The sequence below is a fragment of the Leptodactylus fuscus genome, chromosome 1 (assembly GCF_031893055.1).
Source record: "Leptodactylus fuscus isolate aLepFus1 chromosome 1, aLepFus1.hap2, whole genome shotgun sequence".
NCBI lineage: Eukaryota > Metazoa > Chordata > Amphibia > Anura > Leptodactylidae > Leptodactylus > Leptodactylus fuscus.
Genome location: NC_134265.1, coordinates 235,955,138 through 235,976,220, shown reverse-complemented (window position 1 = coordinate 235,976,220; position 21,083 = coordinate 235,955,138). Strand labels below are relative to the sequence as shown.

At 43.1% G+C, this 21,083-nt stretch overlaps 1 protein-coding gene across 1 annotated transcript in view; it reads left to right on the top strand.

Annotated features, from left to right (window-relative positions):
* Positions 1–5,951: 5,951 nt before the first annotated feature.
* Positions 5,952–21,083, top strand: part of ABRAXAS1 (abraxas 1, BRCA1 A complex subunit) — a 30,939-nt gene continuing 15,807 nt past the window's right edge. The window contains exons 1-4 of the mRNA XM_075264864.1: positions 5,952–6,227; positions 10,094–10,184; positions 15,170–15,206; positions 17,486–17,552. Coding sequence (XP_075120965.1) covers positions 6,141–6,227; positions 10,094–10,184; positions 15,170–15,206; positions 17,486–17,552 — 282 coding nt within the window. The 5' untranslated portion in view covers positions 5,952–6,140. The remainder of the gene's footprint in view (positions 6,228–10,093; positions 10,185–15,169; positions 15,207–17,485; positions 17,553–21,083) is intronic.

The window sequence follows — 21,083 nt, the reverse complement described above, 5'->3', positions numbered from 1 at the left end:
TGGAAGTTTACAATGTAAAATACAGGTGACAATAGAAGTGTGCTGTCAGAAAGGTATTTTTTTCTTACAGGTTAAACAAATTCACATAAATTGTAATGTGAATAGATAAAAATACAGGATATAGACGACTGTCTGTGGCTTTGGCTCGACTGCCCCTTTCTTTGAGTGGTCCCTCAATGATTTGGAATCGGGCAGAGGACATTGTCTTCATTAGAATGGGCTCCATGAGGTGCTTGAAGTGCAGTTTGGACTCTTTCACAACCTGAAGGTCTAGAGCAGAGGTTCTCAAACTTATTTTGTCTACCGCCCACTTCGAGAATTAATTATTTTCTAGCGCCCCCCCCCCAATTTTTTTTACTTTAGACATCTTAAGAATCACAATCGCAGTCATTATGTTAACATTGGAGCTTACCGCTATCAATGGTACAGTTTGACAACTTTTGGACAGGAAATAGTTACTTTCTAGTCCCCTAGATGGCGTTACACGAGGAAACGCGTGTTAAGCGTAAAGGAGCGGTAAAGTTTGTGTTAAAAGCAAAAAAACAATTTTAAAGGGGTAGCCTCATGGAGCTTGATCTGCCTTCTAAGCTGCCTAAAAATCTTCTTTCTTCCTGTTTGCTTGCGTCAATTAGCCCCGCCCCCGAATTAGTGTGTAGCTCCGCCCACCACACAGCGTGATCCTATGGGATGACTGAAGGGCCTGTGATGTCATCAAAAGGTTCTGTAGACTTGGATTTACCTTGTACGGAGTTTCCTAAAGGACCTGGCTCCTCTGCCCACTAGCAGCCTGCTCTATATAATAAAGCTTTATCCTAGTGAACAGAGAGACCAGGTCCTTTAGCCCAGTAGGATTTAGACTGCTTTATATAAGAAAGCAGCACTTATTCCACCCCCCCCCCCCCTCTATCTCACAGCAGGGAGCTAGATGATGTGTATGTGATGTGTATGTGTGGTGCAGACACAGGCTGGCTCCGTACACTCAGCCCCCACACAGCAGGAAGCTACGTCATGTGGCTCCCTCAGCAATGAGCAGGGGGCCAGGGGCTAGTGTCCATAATGAAGTGAATAAAGTAAGATAGTGGACAAACAAAGCAGTTTTGCTGAAGCAGCGTATTTAGGAAAAGTCTTAAATCCACATTAACAAGCAGTATAGATAGAATCATTGTTATGATACCACCCCTTTAAATTAGCCATCGCCCCCCTAAACCGCTTCAACGCCCCCCAATCTTCTCTGTGCCCTTTGCTGCCCCCCTATAGGCCTCCAGCGCCCACAAGGGGGCGTTATCGCCCACTTTGAGAAAGACTGGTCTAGAGGAATGGTGATTTCCCTGACCCTAGACCTGGTGAGGACTCTGTGCCCTAGCACCACATGGTGAACTGTATTTCTAAGTTTAGATTGTGAGCCCTAACAGGGACAGGTAATAATATGAATGATGATAATCTGTAGAGAGGTATATATTAGACTCTCTGCATTAGTATGCCATGAATGGATTGTAAGAATGTCAATACGTTTTAATAGCAAACCCTACCAAAAAGAGCTGACTTGGCAAACTGTATTTAAAAGTTTAAATTGTGAGCCCTAATGGGGACAGGGTAACGTGAATGATGATAATCTGTACAGTATTGCAAAATATGTTGCTGAAATAATTAATGGTTATTCTGTATGTGAGTCAACAAGAGTTGGATCTTGATTGTGATTGACTACAATGTAATTGTTTAAAAGTTAATGCATTCTCGAATAAAACTGTTTAAATCTTAATTTTTGTGTCTGAGCTGTATGTGATCACTGAATGTAGCTTGAATTAACACTACACTCGGTCTACTACACCTATATGAGTTTATGCTTTAACACAATGAATAGACTATCACTGCTACGTCCTGAAATACAGTAATAGTTGTAGTTCTTCCAGTTTCTATCTAGGCTTGTGTTGTAAACGACTGGTTCAGTATTTTTTTTTTTTATAAATGTATAATACAAACGAATATAAGAAACTTTATAATGTAAGTTGTCAGGACAAAAACAATTGTTACTCACCTTCCCTGGACTCCAGCACGGCTCCCTGTTGTCTTTGGCGATTCTGCCTGTAGTCAGAAAACACTGATAGGCAGGGCCATTTTAACACATTGGTGGGCCTTATGTGAAGGTTTCATAAGTGGGCCCCCCCCCCCTCCCACCACTTAGAAATACTTGACCTGCACAAATTATAATTCCCCCTAAATGGGGCCCCACATGGTATAATACCCCTTAGTGGCTCTCACACAGTATGCCTCTCTAGTGGCCCCATACAATATAATGTCCCTGATAATGTTTCCTTCCAGGTTTCCCCCACATTTTCTTGTCACCCTTCAGGATACACCCCAGATTCATGTCTTCCTGGTTGCCCCCACAGTGTCATGTGTCCCCCTCAAGTTGCCCCCACAGTATCATGTCATCCCCCCCCCCCCCCGTACAATGACACGTCCTCCTCAAGTTGCCCCCGCAGTTTCATGTCCCCCTGAGGTTGTACACACAGTGTCATGTCCCCCTCAGGTTGCTACCACAGTATCATGTCCTCTCACCCCACAGATTACCCTCATAGTGTTATGTCCCCCCCTGCAGATTTTCCCCACAGTGTCATGCCCCCCCCCCAGTTTCATGTCCCTATCAAGTTGCCTCCACAGTGTCATGTGTCCCCCCCACCCCCCAGATTGCACCCATAGTATCATGTCCCCCCACTCTTCATGTTTCACCCCCACAGTATCATGTCCCCCCACCCCTTAGGTTACCCCCACAGTTTCGTGTCCCCAACTGAATATATCACATAGAAAAACAAACCTTAATACTCACCTTTACCCATTCCCCAATTCACTCCTCTCTGGTCCCGGAGTCTTTATGGAGTAGCAGGTGCGAGGTAAGTGAGGTCACTACCAATTTTCCCCCAGTTTAATGTCTTGCTCTATCTACCCCCCTTCTTCTCCCCCAGTTTAATGCCTCCTCCAGTTGCTCCCAGTTTAATGTCTCCTTCCAACCTGCCCCCAGTTTAATGTCATGCTCTATCTGCCCCTCCATCTGCCCCTAGTTTAATGTCCCCTCCTTCATCTGTCGCAAGTTTAATTTTCCCTTTTAATCTGCCCCAGTCTAATGTCTCCTTTTCATCTGCTCTCAGTTTAATGTTCCTCCCTCCATCTGCCCCCAGTTTAATATCAACTTTTCATCTTCCCCCACTTTAATGTTTCCCCTCCATTTGCCGACACAGTTTAACCCCTTCCCGACATCGCCGTACTAGTATGGATGTTTAACTAAGGTGACCGCCCGGGAGTTGGGCGGCCGCCATAGCCACCGGGTGTCTACTTTTTTTTTTTTTACAGTAGACAACCAGCGCTAATGCCTCCAGTTGGTGCCCGCACTGATCGAGGGCATTAACCCCTCGGATGCCTCGGTTAAAGCTGACCGAGGCGCCATTCTTGCTGTGATCACTGGCACCCAGAGTAATCTCACGTTACTATGACAGACTAGGGGGTTTAACAAATGCAAAAAAGAAGTTGTAAAAAAAATATTTAAAAAAATTTAAAATGTTAAAAGTTCAAATCACCCCCCTTTCCCTAGAACACATATAAAAGTAATTAAATACTGTGAAACACATACATATTAGGTATCCCTGTGTCTGAAAACATCCGCTCTACAAATCTATAAAAATATTTTTCCTATACGGTAAACGCCGTTGCACGAAAAAGAGTCAAAAGTGCCAAACCGCCGTTTTTTCACTGTTTTGCTTCTATTAAAAATTTGAATAAAAAGTGATCAAAGCAATAGCAATTCCCCAAAATGATATAACTAAAAAGTACACCCGGCCCCGCAAAAAAAGACTCCCTAGATATCCCCATACACGGAAGTATAAAAAAGTTACGGATGTCAGAATATGGCGACTTTTAGAAAAAAAAAGTTTTTAACACAGTTTTGGATTTTTTAACCCCTTCCCGACATGCGCCGTAATAGTACGGCACATGTCGGGTCTGTAACTATGGCGACCACCCGGGAGCAGGGCGGCCGCCATAGCCGCCGGGTGTCTACTTTAAGCAGTAGACAACTGGCTGTAATGCCTCCGATCGGTCCCCGGACCGATCGAAGGCATTAACCCCTCCGGCGCCGCGGTCAAAGGCTCCCAGGCTTGTCTGCAAATTCTCTCTTTTGCAGGCTGGTCTATGCAGCCTGCAAAAGAAAGGATGATTTTTTGCAATGCATTAGCATTGTAAGGCATTGCATTAATGATCAGACCCCCTGGGGTTCAACACCCCTAGGGGGTCTAATAAATGCAAAAAAAAAATTAAGTATTAAAGTTCAAATCACCCCCCTTTCCCTAGAACACATATAAAAGTAGTTAAAAACTGTGAAACACATACATGTTAGGTATCCCACTGTCCAAAATCACCTGCTCTACAAATCTGTAAAAATATTTTTCCTGTTCGGTAAACGCCGTAGCGGGAAAAATAGTCAAAAGTGCCAAACCGCCGTTTTTTCACTGTTTTGATTCTGATAAAAATTTGAATAAAAAGTGATCAAAGCAATAACATTTCCCGAAAATGGTAGAACTAAAAAGTACACTCAGCAAAAAAAGACGCCCTATGCATCCCTGTACACTTACGTATAAAAAAGTTACGGCCATCGGAATAAGGCGACTTTTAGAAAAAACATTTTTTAACACAGTTTTGGATTTTTTTTTAAGGGGTCAAAAAGACCCCCGAGTATAATGATAGCAGCGGTAGCGGCTGTCACCGGGCCCCTAATGTCCCAGCAGCTGCCTCTGCTGCTACGGCGGTAGTTACGCCACTGCTGTGGGGTGAATTTGAGGAGAACATTATAATGTAGGGGTATATAATATTAGGGTTATCGTGTAGGGAGCACAAAGAGAAATGGATTGGAATAGGCGGAGTCAATTTAGAAGTGGGAGGAGCTAAATTGGCTATGCGTGCCACATTTTTTTCTCTCTCTTTCTGTCCTTTGAAAGTTGGGAAGTATGAAAACACATGGGCCCCATTACAGTCTATGGGTTCTGTGTGCTTTCATAGTTAACCGCTTTTTAATACGTTTGGTATTCCGTTCAGAGGGGGTCCCTGAAATACCAAACGCAGATGTGAACCAGGCCTGTCCTTTGAAATTTGAGAGGTATGCTGATGAACTGCCCCAGCACTGGGAGTCCATGTGCAGAGGAGTATAAGGGGTAGTTCACACGGAGTAAACTGGCGTGTATTTTGGCGTGTAATTTTACATGTGTAAAATAAGACTCCCATTGACTTCAATGAAAAAAAAACACGCCAAAATACACATCAAAATACACGTATAAAATGTCATTGAAGTCAATGGGAGTCTTATTTTACACGTGTAAAATTACGTGCCGAAATACACGCCAGTTTACTCCGTGTGAACTACCCCTTAGGGTAAGTTCAGACAGAGTTTTTTGGTCTGGAAACCGCAGGCCGCCTCAAGTTCCCGACCAAAAACCAGGTAGCTGTGACTGAAAGTCGGTGCACTGCATCGGCATCCAGCCGCGCACTCTGCGCCGGATTAGGCCCAATGAATGGGCCTAGCCTGAAAGAGGGTGTGTCCTTAGGACGAATCGCAAGATGATTTCAGTGGGAGCCATCTTTTTGGTCAGGATTTTGAGGCGGATATGGCCTCAAAATCCTGACCGAAATACTCCGTGAACTTACCCTTAGGCTTTTTAGTGCAGGCCTCGACGACTTTTCAAAAAATGGAAGAAATGAGGTACTCAGCTTTAATATATAGCAATTTCTCAATACTGCAGGAATGGTGTGAACCGAGTCTAATGGGTTATTTTGTGTGACTACGGCCATGAATGGTGTAGCAGTTTTTCAGGTGTAGTTCTCTGATGGGCGCATTATACACTGTATCCAGCAGAGGTCACTATTTCTTCTCACGTCCTACTATAGCTGCCTATCTGTCCGCAATTCCCTCTCTCTGCTGTGTGTGTATGCGGAATCAGCGGAGATACTTCCTGGACTCAACTCTAACGCGTTATTTTTCCTTCTAGTGTGAATGTCTCTCTACTGCTTTTCTCCTGCATGATGTGACTGAGTGGACCGTGCTCTATAGACAGGGATGCTAGCAGCAAGCTACAGATTGCACAGAGTGAGCTGCCAACATGGCGGGGGAGAGCACCAGAGCGCTCATGTCTGGGTTTGTTTTTGGCGCCCTCGCCTTCCAGCACGTGAACTCGGGCTCAGACTCGGTGAGTAGAGCAGACTATCACAGCTGTCTCCGGGGACATAACTAGTGGTATACCGAGGAAGGTGACCGTGTATAACAGGGGTAGGGAACCTTTGGCTCTCCAGCTGCTGTGAAACTACAACTCCCAGCATGCTCCATTCACTTCCATGGGAGTTCCCAGAACAGCAGAGCCAGTATGCATGCTGGGAGTTGTAGTTTTGCAACAGCTGGAGAGCCGTACGTTCCCTACCCCTGGTGTATAACAAGAACACAACTTCCTAGAGGTGTCCTTAGTTACTAAACGTCGTTGCAAGATGGATGTATTTGGACAGGGGGGTAAACACTGAAGTGTAGATTTTAGCTGTCACTTAGTACGTCATGGTGACTTATCAGAAGATGCCATTATAGGGCTCTCAGCCCCTTCACTTGGCACAAGCGCTGAGCAGGTGAAATGCCCTGGATATGTCTGGCAGCTATGTTCAGATGTATGCAATTGTAAGGCATTGTTCACATTAAAAACAAACAGCCCAAGCACGCTCATTTAAAGAGGACCTGTCATGTCCTCGGGCACATGCGGTTTTATATACCGCTAGGAAGCTCACAATGCGCTGAATGAAGTGCACTGTCGGCTTTCCCGTTATGTGCCCGGGGCTGGAGATATTGATGAGTTACCGATACCTCTTCACTGTCAGTCTAGCTGGGCTGTGAGGAAAGCTTGGTGTCATGGCTGAGTGGTAAGGAATGCCCCCTCTGACAGTACAGAGCTATGGACAGTAATGTCCTCACAGCCCGGCTAGACTGTCAGGAACTTCTGAGTAAATGCACTGTTATCTCTTGCCCCAGGGCAAATAACGGGAAAGCTGACAGTGTACTGAATTCAGCGCACTGTTGGCTTTCTAGCGGTATATATAACCGCATGTAAGGTCCTCCTTAACTACCCAAAGACTTATAGTAGGGTTAATTTGTCATCCACTTTGCACCATTACATCGGGCTTGGAATTTAAATTTTCTTGATGTCTTGGAAAACTCAAGCTATTATGGTTTTTATGTTGGATAGTGCTGTTTTGACATAAAGTGCATTTTAAATATGTTTTTTTTTTGTTTTTTTTGATGCATTCATCAGATGTATGTGCCAAATGTATCCCCCAAAGTGCATTGGAGAAGATTTATTAAGACTGGTGTTTCCATGCCAAAGCCTCTGAGGACACCAAATAATCCTTAAAGAGGACCTTTCATCAGATCAGGCACATGCAGTTTTATATACTGCTGGAAAGCTGACAGTGCGCTGAATTCAGCGCACTATCGGCTTTCCCGATCTGTGCCCGGCGTAAAGCGCTATCGGTCCCGGGACCGTAGCACTTTACAGTCAGAAGGGCGTTTCTGACACTTAGCCAGGGACGCCCTTCTGCCCAGCAGCACCTATCACGCTGTACAGTGTGAGCGGGGAGGAACTCCCCCCTCCCTCTCCTGATAACACTCGTCTATGGACGAGCTGTGTGAGCAGAGGGAGGGGGCGTTCCTCCCCACTCACACAGTACAGCGCGATAGGCTCTGCTGGGCAGAAGGGCGTCCCTGGCTAACTGTCAGAAACGCCCTTCTGACACTAAAACGCTACGGTCGACTTTCCAGCAGTTTATAAAACTGCATGTGCCCAATCTGATGAAAGGTCCTCTTTAAGTGGTGAAACTCGTAGAGTAGAGCAGCAAGCAGGGAACTGAACATGATCTGTTTTTAGTGAAGTAACTTTAAAGGGGTATTCCCATAACTCTTGTTCTGCAGGCTCTGTGCTCTCTTCACTTCCTGGTTTTCTCGGGAACCTTGGTGGGCGGGGATTGGTTGTAAATGCATTACCACAGTATGAAGCCGATGTAGCAGAGCTGGATTTGAGTCAGTTTGTAATACATACAGAGGTACTCTCTAGGACTCCCTATCTCAGCCCTTATCAGCCAAATTCAATTAAACCATGGCAATAGAAACTGAGTGTCAACAATGAAGTGAATAAATTAAGATAACGGCCAAACAAAGCAGTTTTGATAAAGCAATGCATTTAGAAAAAGTCTTAAATCCACACAAACTAGCAGTATAGATAGGATGCTTTTCATGGGACAACCCCTTTAAGGGTAAGTTCACACTGGGTTTTTTGGTCAGAATTTTGAGACCGTATCCACCTCAAAATCCTGACTAAAAAGACGTCTCCCATTGAAATCAATGGGCTTCCGGAACAAAGAAGCGACATGCTCATTCTTCAGACCGAGTCGCCTTGCGACATCCACCTGAAGACACTCCCTCCTCCTGACTAGGCCCATTCATTGGGCCTAATCCAGAGTGGAGTGTGTGACTGGATGCAGTGCACTGGCATTCAGTTGCAGCTACCCATTTTCTGGTCCGGAACCTGAGGTGGTCTTCGCCTCAGGTTCCGGACCAAAAAACCCTGTGTGAACCTGGCCTCAACAGTCTAGCTGAGTCTATCTATGTTGTTCTGGTTTAGGCACCCTCAGCCTGCCAGTGTTTCTTTTATGATAGGTGCAGGGGTTGCCTCCATCATTGAGGCTGCTGGTCACGACTAATTAGTATTGTTAACTGTCATCGAGTTTGTTTACTCATATACATAAACAGCAACTACCTGTGACATATTTACCCAGGGATAGTGATAGGTTATATTTGCCTGGGGCTTCCCTGTATAGTGTTTGGGGTTGGGTCATCATACCTATCCTTGATTAGGGATTAACCCTAAGGGAAGATCCCTTTTGGGATCTTCAGCTATTAGCACCTGTTTGTTTATTCACAAGTGCTTAGTGTTACATACGAGGCAGATTACAGTGACATACATTGACCAGCTACTTTATATGCACCTCTGTCCTATCTTAGTAGGAAGACACACATTGTTTTCTATCATTCCTAGTACTGGACATTTATTACCTATTGGTGTCTGGACATTTTACACAAGTTAGTTGGCTGTACGTCATCCTTTTAGATTATTTATTAAAAGTTAAGTTTTAGTAGGCTTTTCTTCAGTGATATTGTGCTTTAATTAAGGTTCTCCTCCACTGTCTGTGATTTCTGTAGGATGAGAACAGGCTGTCAGTCAAGTGAATATGGGTTGCTATTTGAAGCTGGAGCCCTTGTGGACTCTGAGACCCTACCTTGCACTTCAGCCTCATTTCTAAACAGATTAAAAAAAAAATGGTATCTAAAGGTGTGTTTTGTGATGATGCTCAGTATAATATTTCCTTCTTGGACTGGGCAATTATGACCTAAATCAAAATCTGGAGTAAGGCCTGGTTCACATCTGCGAGCAGCACTTTTCTCTCTGCATTTTTTTGTGCGGCAACCACACGGACCCCATTATAGTCTATAAGGTCCGTGGGTTTCCTGAGTTAACCGCTTTTTTTATGCGGATTAGGATTCCATTCAGGGGGTTCCCAAGCAGACCTCACGAACGGAAACCCATGCGCAGGTGTGAACCTTGCCTAAGTCAGAATTTTACCTCTATTACGATTAATAAACAATTATTTTAGGACTCTCCCCATTTTATTTGACACACTCCTTATTTATATGTTATACCATGCCACTGAATTTTGGTTTTGGTTATTCATTTGTCGGCAATCTTGATTGGATACCATTCAGATAGTGACATAGTCTATACCCAATGCAATGTGACATAAGATGGCATGGATGCACAAATAATTGAAATACTCAATGAGGGCAAGTCTACAAGGACTAATTGAGCTGACTTTCGATTATTTCTTGATTAATTGCCTTAATATCCCTATTCCCTACAGACTCCCTTTAAATGCTGCAGTACTTATGGTACAATATTTGCACTATATTATTCTTCTGTAGAAGACTTAGTACTATGTAATGTCTTTGTTTTCATTTTGTACATAGGAAGGCTTTCTTCTTGGGGTTGTGAAAGGAGAAGCAAAGGATAGCATCACAGATTCTCAGATGAGTGATGTTCAAGTGGTTTACACTATTGGTAGGTATGTTCAGCAGATTGGGAGCCGTCTCTCATGTAGCTGTGTGATGTTTTATTGATACTTTGTCAATTACATAGTAGATGAGGTTGGATGCAGACACAGGTCCAACCTATAACCCCACAGTGTTGCAGAAGAAGGCAAAAAAACCATCAAGCTTGTAGCAATTAAATGTGCAGAACAAATTCTGCTAAATACTTATGAAATATTCATTACCTATCCATGAAACACTAAGGGTCAGTTCACACGTGAAAACCGCCTAGCTTATTTGTGCGAGGTAAAAAACCTCGAGGAGTTTTTTTGACGCGGTTTTCGCTAGCGGTTTTCGCTAGGGTTTTTTTTTCCTATATGTGCTATAGAAACTGCAGGCGAAAACCGCGCGGTTTTTTGCAAAAAACCGCGCGGTTTTGTGTGCAAAAAAACGCGTGGTTTTTTACCGCGCGGTTTTCGCCTCCCATTCACTTCTATGCAATTCTTCAGGCGTTTTCCGCCTGAAGAAAGGTCATATCGCTTCTTCAGGCGGAAAACGCTAGGAGGAAAAAAAAAAGCTAGTGGTCTACATAGACCACCATGTTAAAGGAGAGGTTTTTGAAGCGAATTCCGCTGTCAAAAACCTCCCCTTTGCCCACGTGTGAACTAGCCCTAAATGATAAAACAAACACATCACATGCGTGAGGGACACAGCCATACAGCCTAATGGTATATATGTGTCCTATGTTATTGTAACTGAGTCCAGCTTTTTATACCATTGTATAGATAAGACAACACAATGAAGACAATACATAGACCAGATTCCAAGGTTGTACAAAATCTACAAGTGTCTCTTGGATAAGTCATCAAGTTGGCTTATATGAGAGACAAATACACTGACCGGCCACTTTATTAGGTACACCATGCTAGTAACGGGTTGGACCCCCTTTTGCCTTCAGAACTGCCTCAATTCTTCGTGGCATAGATTCAACAAGGTGCTGGAAGCATTCCTCAGAGATTTTGGTCCATATTGACATGATGGCATCACACAGTTGCCGCAGATTTGTCGGCTGCACATCTATGATGCGAATCTCCTGTTCCACCACATCCCAAAGATGCTCTATTGGATTGAGATCTGGTGACTGCGGAGGCCATTGGAGTACAGTGAACTCATTGTCATGTTCAAGAAACCAGTCTGAGATGATTCCAGCTTTATGACATGGCGCATTATCCTGCTGAAAGTAGCCATCAGATGTTGGGTACATTGTGGTCATAAAGGGATGGACATGGTCAGCAACAATACTCAGGTAGGCTTTGGCGTTGCAACGATGCTCAATTGGTACCAAGGGGCCCAAAGAGTGCCAAGAAAATATTCCCCACACCATGACACCACCACCACCAGCCTGAACCGTTGATACAAGGCAGGATGGATCCATGCTTTCATGTTGTTGACGCCAAATTCTGACCCTACCATCCGAATGTCGCAGCAGAAATCGAGACTCATCAGACCAGGCAACGTTTTTCCAATCTTCAATTGTCCAATTTCGATGAGCTTGTGCAAATTGTAGCCTCAGTTTCCTGTTCTTAGCTGAAAGGAGTGGCACCCGGTGTGGTCTTCTGCTGCTGTAGCCCATCTGCCTCAAAGTTCGACGTACTGTGTGTTCAGAGATGCTCTTCTGGCTACCTTGGTTGTAACGGGTGGCTATTTGAGTCACTGTTGCCTTTCTATCAGCTCGAACCAGTCTGGCCATTCTCCTCTGACCTCTGGCATCAACAACGCATTTCCGCCCACAGAACTGCCGCTCACTGGATGTTTTTTCTTTTTCGGACCATTCTCTGTAAACCCTAGAGATGGTTGTGCGTGAAAATCCCAGTAGATCAGCAGTTTCTGAAATACTCAGACCAGCCCTTCTGGCACCAACAACCATGCCACGTTCAAAGGCACTCAAATCACCTTTCTTCCCCATACTGATGCTCGGTTTGAACTGCAGGAGATTGTCTTGACCATGTCTACATGCCTAAATGCACTGAGTTGCCGCCATGTGATTGGCTGATTAGAAATTAACTGTTAACGAGCAGTTGGACAGGTGTACCTAATAAAGTGGCCTGTGACTGTACAAACAATTGGTGTTTCACATGACACTATTGTGTAACCCTTTATTAACAGGCTGATGCCATTTGCCGCATGTTGGGGAAAAAATTCCTTTCCAACTCCAAATCCGACAATCACTATAAAACTCTGGATCAACATGTGTATGACAAAATCTAAAACCAATAATCTGTAATATTTTCCCATTCAATGAAGGCATCCAGGCTCTCCTTGAATTTTTACAATGAATCCACCATTACCACATCATGTGACATTGAGTTCTATAGCCTTACTGCTATTACAGTAAGGGCTAGTTCACAAGGGCGAAGTTGGCAGTGGATTTTGACGCAGAATCCGCCTCAAAATCTGCTGCCAAAAATGGCTTCCATTGACTTCAATGGGAGCCGCTCGCTTCTTTTTTCCGCTAGCTAGTAGCTGCCCTATCTTTCTGTGGATTTCGTGGCTGAATCAGCCGCGGTGCGAGGCTCCGGCACATTCATTTGGACATAATCCATCATGGAATGCCGCGACAGGATGCTGGTGTAATGCCACGACAGAATATGTACATGCGGAGTTCATTTAACTCCGTGTGAACTAGCCCTTAAGAATCATTGTCTATGTTTATGGTGAAATGTTCTCTCCTGTAGACATAGTGTATGTCCCTTAAAAAAAATTGTTAGAAACTCTCTATCCCCCTTCATGTATTATTAATGTTACATTATTAGATTTCCTTGTAGACATTTTTTTTTTCTAAACTGAACAACCCCAAGCTTGATAATCTATCTCTGTTATCCAGTCCATCCATTTTCCTTATAATCTTGGTCACCCTTCTCTGCGCTGGGACCTAAAATTTCTCACAATAGTTTGTGTGGCCATACCAGTGATTTGTATAGAGACATAGCTATGTTCTTGTCATGTGGTTCTGTGCCTCGTTTGATGCATCCCACAATTTTATTTGACTTTTCCAGAGTACTATTTTTCAACCATGGTGCATACCCTTTGGGGTATGCTTACTTCAGGTTCAGAACCACTGAGAAAGTGGATGAATATCTGATCAGTGAGGGCCTGACAGCTGAGACCACCACCGATACTGAGAATGGTGGGTGCTTTACCCCCATTATGCATGTGGCCACCCTGCAGCTGCTAGCTGCATGTATGTGTGTCACCTGGTGAGCGGTATGAATCTACACTCCCATTCACTGCATTGGAGGTGCCGGAGATTTCCTAAGTAAAGCACTTAGCTGTCTCCAGCGCTTCCATTGACGTGAAAGGGAATGTGGATGCATTACATCCAGTGTGGACTGCAGGCTAGATGAATACACAGTGGGGGTAAAGCACCCCTATTCTCTGGAACAGTGTGTCTCAATGGACAGAACCCACATTCAGATATTTATCCTCTATGCACATACTATGGATAGAGGATAAATATTCTTTGTGGCATAACTAGGGCTGGGTGATTATCACCTAAGTCATAATCACGGCTAAATGAACAGTTTACCTTAATTATGATTAATGAACAATTATGTTAGGACACTTCTCCCCTTTTTAATATGCCACACCATGCTATTCATTTTTGTTTTCAATTATTCACATGACAGCAATCCTGATTGGATAGTTTACCATTAGTGACATGTCCCTTAGCCAATGGCAGTGTTAGGTTTAAGTTTGCAATTTGAATTATTTTGCAGGTGGACTTTGGAGGCTTCTATTTAAACAAAATACAAACAAACATCCCAGCTGTTTTTATTAACCTGTTTTTTTTTTTGTTTTGTTTTTTCCAAAGAAGCATCATGACCAGGCACATTCTACACTGCAAAAAAATAAAACTAGTGTTTTTGGTGTTTTTTTTCTGCCTCTTATTAATTTCAATGGACTTTGCAAGGCAAAATCTGCCTAAAGATCGCTTGTGATGCTTCTTTTTTTCCTCTATCAGAAAAATCAACTAAGTTAAAATTCTGCTTCTGACTATTGAAATAAATGGGAGAGTAGGGAGACCTTTTTTTGAGTCTTATTCCAACCTAAGGATAAGACCCCACATTGCAGAAACGCAGCTTTTTTTGTTGCCGATTTTGTTGCGGTTTTTTGAGCCAAAGCCAAGAATGGCTACAAATGGAATGGTAAACGTATAGAAAGCTCTGACGCTAGGTTCACACTAGCGTTGGGGTCTCCGTTCTCAGCTTTCCGTCTTCTGCATGCAGAAGACGGAAAGCTGTCAGAGCGGGTCCGGCCGTGAGCGTTTTATGCTCCTTGACGCGAAACGGTTTTTTAAAACCGGACACAGAGTACTGCATGTCCGACTCTGTGTCCGATTTTAAAATGAATTGGTATGAAAGAGTCCTGCAGGTTTCCGTCTCCTGCCTCTGTTTTGTGCAGGAAACGGAAACCTGCAGAACGGAGACCCGGCACAGATGTGAACGAGCCCTTATACTTCTAACTTCTGTTCAATCTAGTCCTGGCTTTGGCTCAAAAAAAAATGTAACAAAATCTGCAATAAAAAAAGCTGCGTTTCTGCAACATGGGGCCTCAGCCTTAAAATCCTCCTGCAAAAAACTCAGTGTGAACTTACCTTTAGACAGGATGGGATGGTATGGGCACAAAATAATTGAAATAATTGTCAGTAAGTTCTCAAGGATTATTTGAACTGACTTTTGGTTATTTTGTGATTCATTTCCCAATCCTAGGCATAACTCTTTTACCCTGCAGCTCCGTTATCAATCTTATCAATGATATTACATTACTTTTGCCCACCATTTTTTGCTATTCTTGGTACTAGACATCTCTTTTGCACCTATGGTACAGTAATAAAGCCTGCTTTCTTGAACTGTGTTGGGCAGAGGCATTCTCTATATTTTATACTAAATGCATTAGTTTCTTATTATGTAAACTTTTATTGTTGTGACTCAAGTTATTTCTCTTTTAATCCCATAGATATCCAAAGAAATATACCTTTTTATCATCTGTGCAGGTTTGTAAATGCAGTTTGCTCCAAGAACAGTATAATAATTTCTTGCTTTCTACCATAAACTGTATTCCCATGTTTAGATCACTATGAAATAATTTTCCCTAGCATTACCAGCCATCTTTTCATCTAAGATCTTTATATCTGTTGAGCCATTAAACTTAAGGAAGCTATCCAGTTTCTAGTATTGATGGTCTATCCTTAGCATAGGCCATTAATATTACAACTGCGGGGTCCGACATCCAGGCTCCCAGCAGAGCACATGTACCGGGGCCGCATGGTACTCACAATATGCAATGTTCGCTCAGCATACAAACTGTAGCAGTGAATGTAAATACTGCAGCACTGTCCCATTTATGGAACAGCACTGTTACTGAGGCAGTGCACCTCGTGGTATGTAAACATTACAGAGTGCCCTGTCAAACCCACGCTAAGTATAGGCCATAGATACTAGAAACCGGATAACCCCATTAAAACATAAAATATTTTTTAGTCTCTGTTACTTGTTTCACTTAGACATTCAGTTGGAGCCATGCTTCCCTCTGATAGGGTACGGCCATCTGGTGACTGACAGTATCCTTTATTTCTCAATAGAGTGTTCGCATTTCCCAATAGTCACACTATTTTTTAATACAAAATGTAACTTCTGAATTACAAGCTTAAAGGGGCTCTATCAGCAAAATTATGCTATTCAGGCACCACTAAAGTTAAATTAAACTACCCCCCAGTTTTAAAATAAAACCCTAAAACAGAATATGATCAACTTACCCATCGTGCACGGTGGGCGGGCATTCAGGGTCCGCCGTCTTCTTCAGCCACGCCTCCTCTTCCAGCGATGTCCTCGGGTCCCGTCTAACTAGCTAACTGACATTGTTAAACAATGGCGTGGGTGCATGCGCAGTAGCATGCTGCTTCTAATACGGCTACTGCGCATGCGCCCACGCCATTTTTATCAATGTCAGTTCGCGAGTTAGACGGGCCCCGAGGACATCGCTGGAAGAGGAGGCGTGGCTGAAGAAAACGGCGGACCCTGAATTCCCGCCCACCGTGCACGATGGGTAAGTTGATCATATTCTGTTTTAGGGTTTTATTTTAAAACTGGGGGTAGTTTAATATAACTTTAGCGGTGCCTGAATGGCCTTTTTAAAGGCTATTCACGCATATGTGGGGCTCTATCAGCATGATTTTGCTGATAGAGCCCCTTTAAAGGGGTTTTCTTGGATCATAATAATGATGGCCTATCACTATTGACAACCCCTTTGATCAGCTGTTTGAAGTGGCCAAGCTCTATGACATCTTTCTTTACATCAGCCTGTCATACACTTGGATTGCATTTACTTGAAAAAGACCAAGTTTTATCTGCGCCATTTCTACTAGGTGATTGGTGCACAGCTAGACAGATCATTGAAGAAGCCAATGAGCTTATTGATGGGAGGCCTAAAGACAGGCCATCAATATTCTGATCCAGAAAAAACCCTTTAAAGATGTCTATCACCACTTCCCCAGCCACTTTGAACTGCTGCCATAGTGTTGTGATCACAATTAAAACAATATCTTTGTAGTTTTTCAGATTACCAGGAATGGATCTAAAAAGCAGTTTTATTCTTTATGCAAATGAGTATCTCAGAGCACAGGGGGTGTTTGTGCAGTATGTTCAGATATAGCCTAGACTACAGCACTTCAATGTGGGCAGAGCAGTTGGAAGATCTAACTACATCCACCATAGGCATTTTTACCAACAATGCGGCTCTGCTCAGTGATTTAAGAAAGCTCCACCCAGTGCTCCAATGTCCTCATTAAAAGATAAAACTGCTGTTTAGAGCCATTCCTAGGACTATGAAACACTACAAAGGTATGATTTTAATTGTGATGACACCATTTACAGCACTATGGCAGTGGTTCAAAGTGACTGGGGTAGGTGATAGACTCCTTTAAGTGAATCTCTATATTCTATATGCCTCAAGTGCACCATAATAACAATAGAAACATTTAGGGCTATATTGATGGATCAGGCTGAAGCTCACTTCCTCTCCAGTAGTCATTGCAGTGCCTTCTGTTTTCTACAGTGCTTGTATCACATTGTTTTCCTCTGTTCTACGGTACTCACAGACGGTAGTAGTTACAGCAGGGTGATCTCTCTCTTCCACCAGTTCGGTGATATCTTGTCAGAGATTGGCTATTGTGAATCTCTGATACAGACATGTTAGCTAATAGTAGAAGTCAATTTGTAAGAGCTACTACAGGAATAAAGTTCTGCATGTCTAATGGTATATAAATATGTATAGGTTTTACAGTGGAGTGGGTGAATTGAACAAGCTTGCATTGCAGAAGCTACTTGCTGGCCAAGAAAAGGTAACCAACCCACAGTTAGGCATGAACTAATATACATAGATTTATAATGTTGCATCTGTCCAAGACCTATAGTGAACGTTAAGCTTCCTCTGTCTGCTATATCAATAATGTTTACATTGATTCTAAGCTAGTGATCACTGTGAGAAACTGGCCATGTAATTTCCTGTAGTGGAGTATTATTTGTTGGCCATTTAATGGACACCACCTAGTTTAGACCTTAACGTCTACCTAAACTTTCAAACAACTTTTGAATTTCTGCCAGCACTTACTGATAAATCTTGTAATTAACTTTAATGGATATTGTCTTCTTCCTTAAAAAAAAAAAAAAAAAAAAAAAAAATTTTGTGCTGAATGTCACCTTCTGTCCTTTCTTTATTCTTTCCCGTTTCTCTATCGTCACCAGGAATCTCACATTCAGTATAAGTGGATGGGCTTCTGTATAATGCAGAGTCTGCAGGGGTATCACTTCAAACTGTTACATCTCAGGCATTATAAAACCAGGAATAGTGATTCTCATATGCTACCAAGATTGCAATTCTACCTGTATCATTGTAGGCGATATCTCTAATTATGCTATATTTTTATCTAGAGCTGCATGATTAATTGAATACATTTGATTAATCCGCTCATAGTGTTTCTGACCATTCTATTTTTTAACAGTATTGTGGGGTGAATCAAGTTAGACATCTGCTTTAATGATACAGTGGATTCTGGGCATTAAACATGGCTCCCTCCTCAGAAGATTTCAAAATAAAACCACCCATCTCCACTTTAATTTATGAACTGTAAGAAACCACTCCATAAATTCAGTTGGGAAAGGGATATCCATATTTCCCTCTTAATGCAGGAGTCAGCATAAGCCTATTATATCATACTTGAGGTGTACTATAAATTCTTTCAGTGGTAGGGGGCGTTCACACTACCGTCAGTGTCCGACAGGTAGTGTCCGCTCCTAGTATCCGTTCAAAATCTGGCACGGACATTAGGAGCGGACACTAGCTGTGTCCGTGACACTTGTCATTCATTTAAATGGCGATCGGGTGCGTTCTTTTGCACTCCGTGCCCTTCCTTCACTGTCCGCTTGTAAAGATGTCCGACTTTTCAAGCGGACAGAAAAAACCTACATGTCGGGTTTTTCTGTCCGCTTGAAAATCCACCAATGAAATGAAAATTCCACCAAAATGGTGGAAGGTCTGCAAACCATGTCCTATGAGGAGCGGCTAAAAGAACTGGGATTGTTTAGTTTGCAGAAGAGAAGGCTGAGGGGAGATTTAATAGCAGTCTACAAATATCTGAAAGGTAGTCACAGTGCAGAGGGATCTACCCTATTCTCATTAGCACAAGGAAGTACAAGAAGCAATGGGATGAAACTAAAGGGAAAGAGATACAGATTAGACATTAGGAAACACTTTCTGACAGTGAGGGTAGTGAGAGAGTGGAATAGGCTGCCACGGGAGGTGGTGGGCGCTCCATCAATGGAAATCTTCAAGCGGAATCTGGATAAACATATAGCTGGGATGATTTAGGAAAACCTGCACTCGCAGGGGGTTGGACCCGATGGCCCTTGAGGTCCCTTCCAACTCTACCATAAGAAAAAAGTCGGACATCTTTACATGCAGACAGGGAAGGAAGGGCACGGAGTGCAAAAGAACGCACCCGATCGCCATTTAAATGAATGACAAGTGTCACGGACACAGCTAGTGTCCGCTCCTAATGTCCGTGCCAGATTTTGAACGGACACTACCTGTCGGACACTGACGGTAGTGTGAACGCCCCCGTACAGTCCCTCATACATATTGTTGGAGAGGGTGTAGCCAAACATTACAAATGTTTTAGGAATTCCCTTATCTCTCAGGAGAAAATGGACAAATCCTTTTAACTTTTAAATCAGCCGAGGGCATTGAGAAGAAAAAAAAATAAAAAATCATACTCGCCTGCCCTGATGCTCCGGTGTCCTCCTGACGTGTTCAGGTTCTTCTGCTGAATGGGTCTCTTCCGGAGTTCCGCTTAAGCAGCTGATAGGCCTCAGCGGTAACGTGACCACTGAGGCTAATCAGTAGCCTCGGCAGGCCTCAGGAAGAGACCTGTGTTGTCACAGGCAATGACATTCCATGGCATCAGTGGTGTTTCGGGGACAGGGGAGTATGAATTTTGTACCCCTGCTGATTTAAAAGTTAAAGGGGTTGTCTACTTTTGCCTGGCCAACCTTTTTAAGGCTGTTTACCAATTATTTTCCAAGTCCCAGACATTACTTTGCCCTATTTTTTTTTTTTTTAAAGAGTTCCGTCATATTTAGCCCAACACTGGTATACCCCAGAAATTATTTTTCTACTAGAAATAATTACTGCCCCCCTTACCGATTGCATCAGCAGGATTCATTCAGATTTGTTCGATTATTGACTAAGATGTTGGCTAATAGATTAAATACTGTCATTCATGATCTGATGCTTCTTGACCAGACAAGCTTCATGCCGGGGAAGTCCACTTCTGAAAATCTCTGGTGGGTCCTGTTAGTTGCTCAAATAGGGGCTACTCTTAAACAGGTTTAAACATTAGCTTCACTAGATACCATTAAGGCATATGACTCGATTGAATGGCCTTTTCTTTTACAAGTTCTTGGATGATTCGGGGAAGGATTCTTTAACTGGATATCACTAATTTATGGATCAATCAGTGCAGGCTTATCCATAAATGGTGCACTGTCTTCCTACGTTTCTCCAAAACAGGAGTACAAGACTACTGCACCCAAGTTGGGGTAGTTGCCTGTGCGTGCAATCAGATTTTTGGCACATGATGTGGGGTTACCCTGTTACACAAGCTTTCTGGAATAGTTTGTGGACTTCCTGTCTGAAGTATTGGGTCTACTTGTCCTTCTTTCCCCAGAGGTCGGTTTGTTCAGTATGTTCTTTGAAGAGGTCTGGTTACAACACCCAAGAGTCGTATTACGTGAATCTATATTTGTAGCTAGAAAAACAGTAGCTATATGGTGAATGGCTCTATGCACTCCCCCTTTATCTATGTGGAGAAAAAATGGTAAAGTCAATCTTCCCACTTAATCAAATTGTATACAAAGATAGAGGCTGTCTCCAAAAAATTTCAGAAAGTTTGGGGACCCTTCTATGAATCATCTCTTACTCTGTACTCATGTAGAACAGGCTTGTGGATATAGGATTATCCACAGCCTCTATAATTGGTACTGTACTTGTACTGTAACTCTTTAATGACCTTGGGCATAATAGTACTTGCCTTAACGCAAATGGATGTACTATTATGCTCCTGACAGCTAACCAGAAAAAAAAAATGGCTTGCACAATGCGAAGACAACCCCCCCCCCCAAATAACCAAATTATTAGGACAAAACTGGCTAGGCCTGAAGGGAATGTATGTTGGCATTTTTGTCATACACTTTCCCTTAAAGAGGACCTTTCATCAGATCGGGCACATGCAGTTCTATATACTGCTGGAAAGCTGACAGTGCGCTGAATTCAGCGCACTATCGGCTTTCCCGATTTGTGCCCGGTGTAAAGCGCT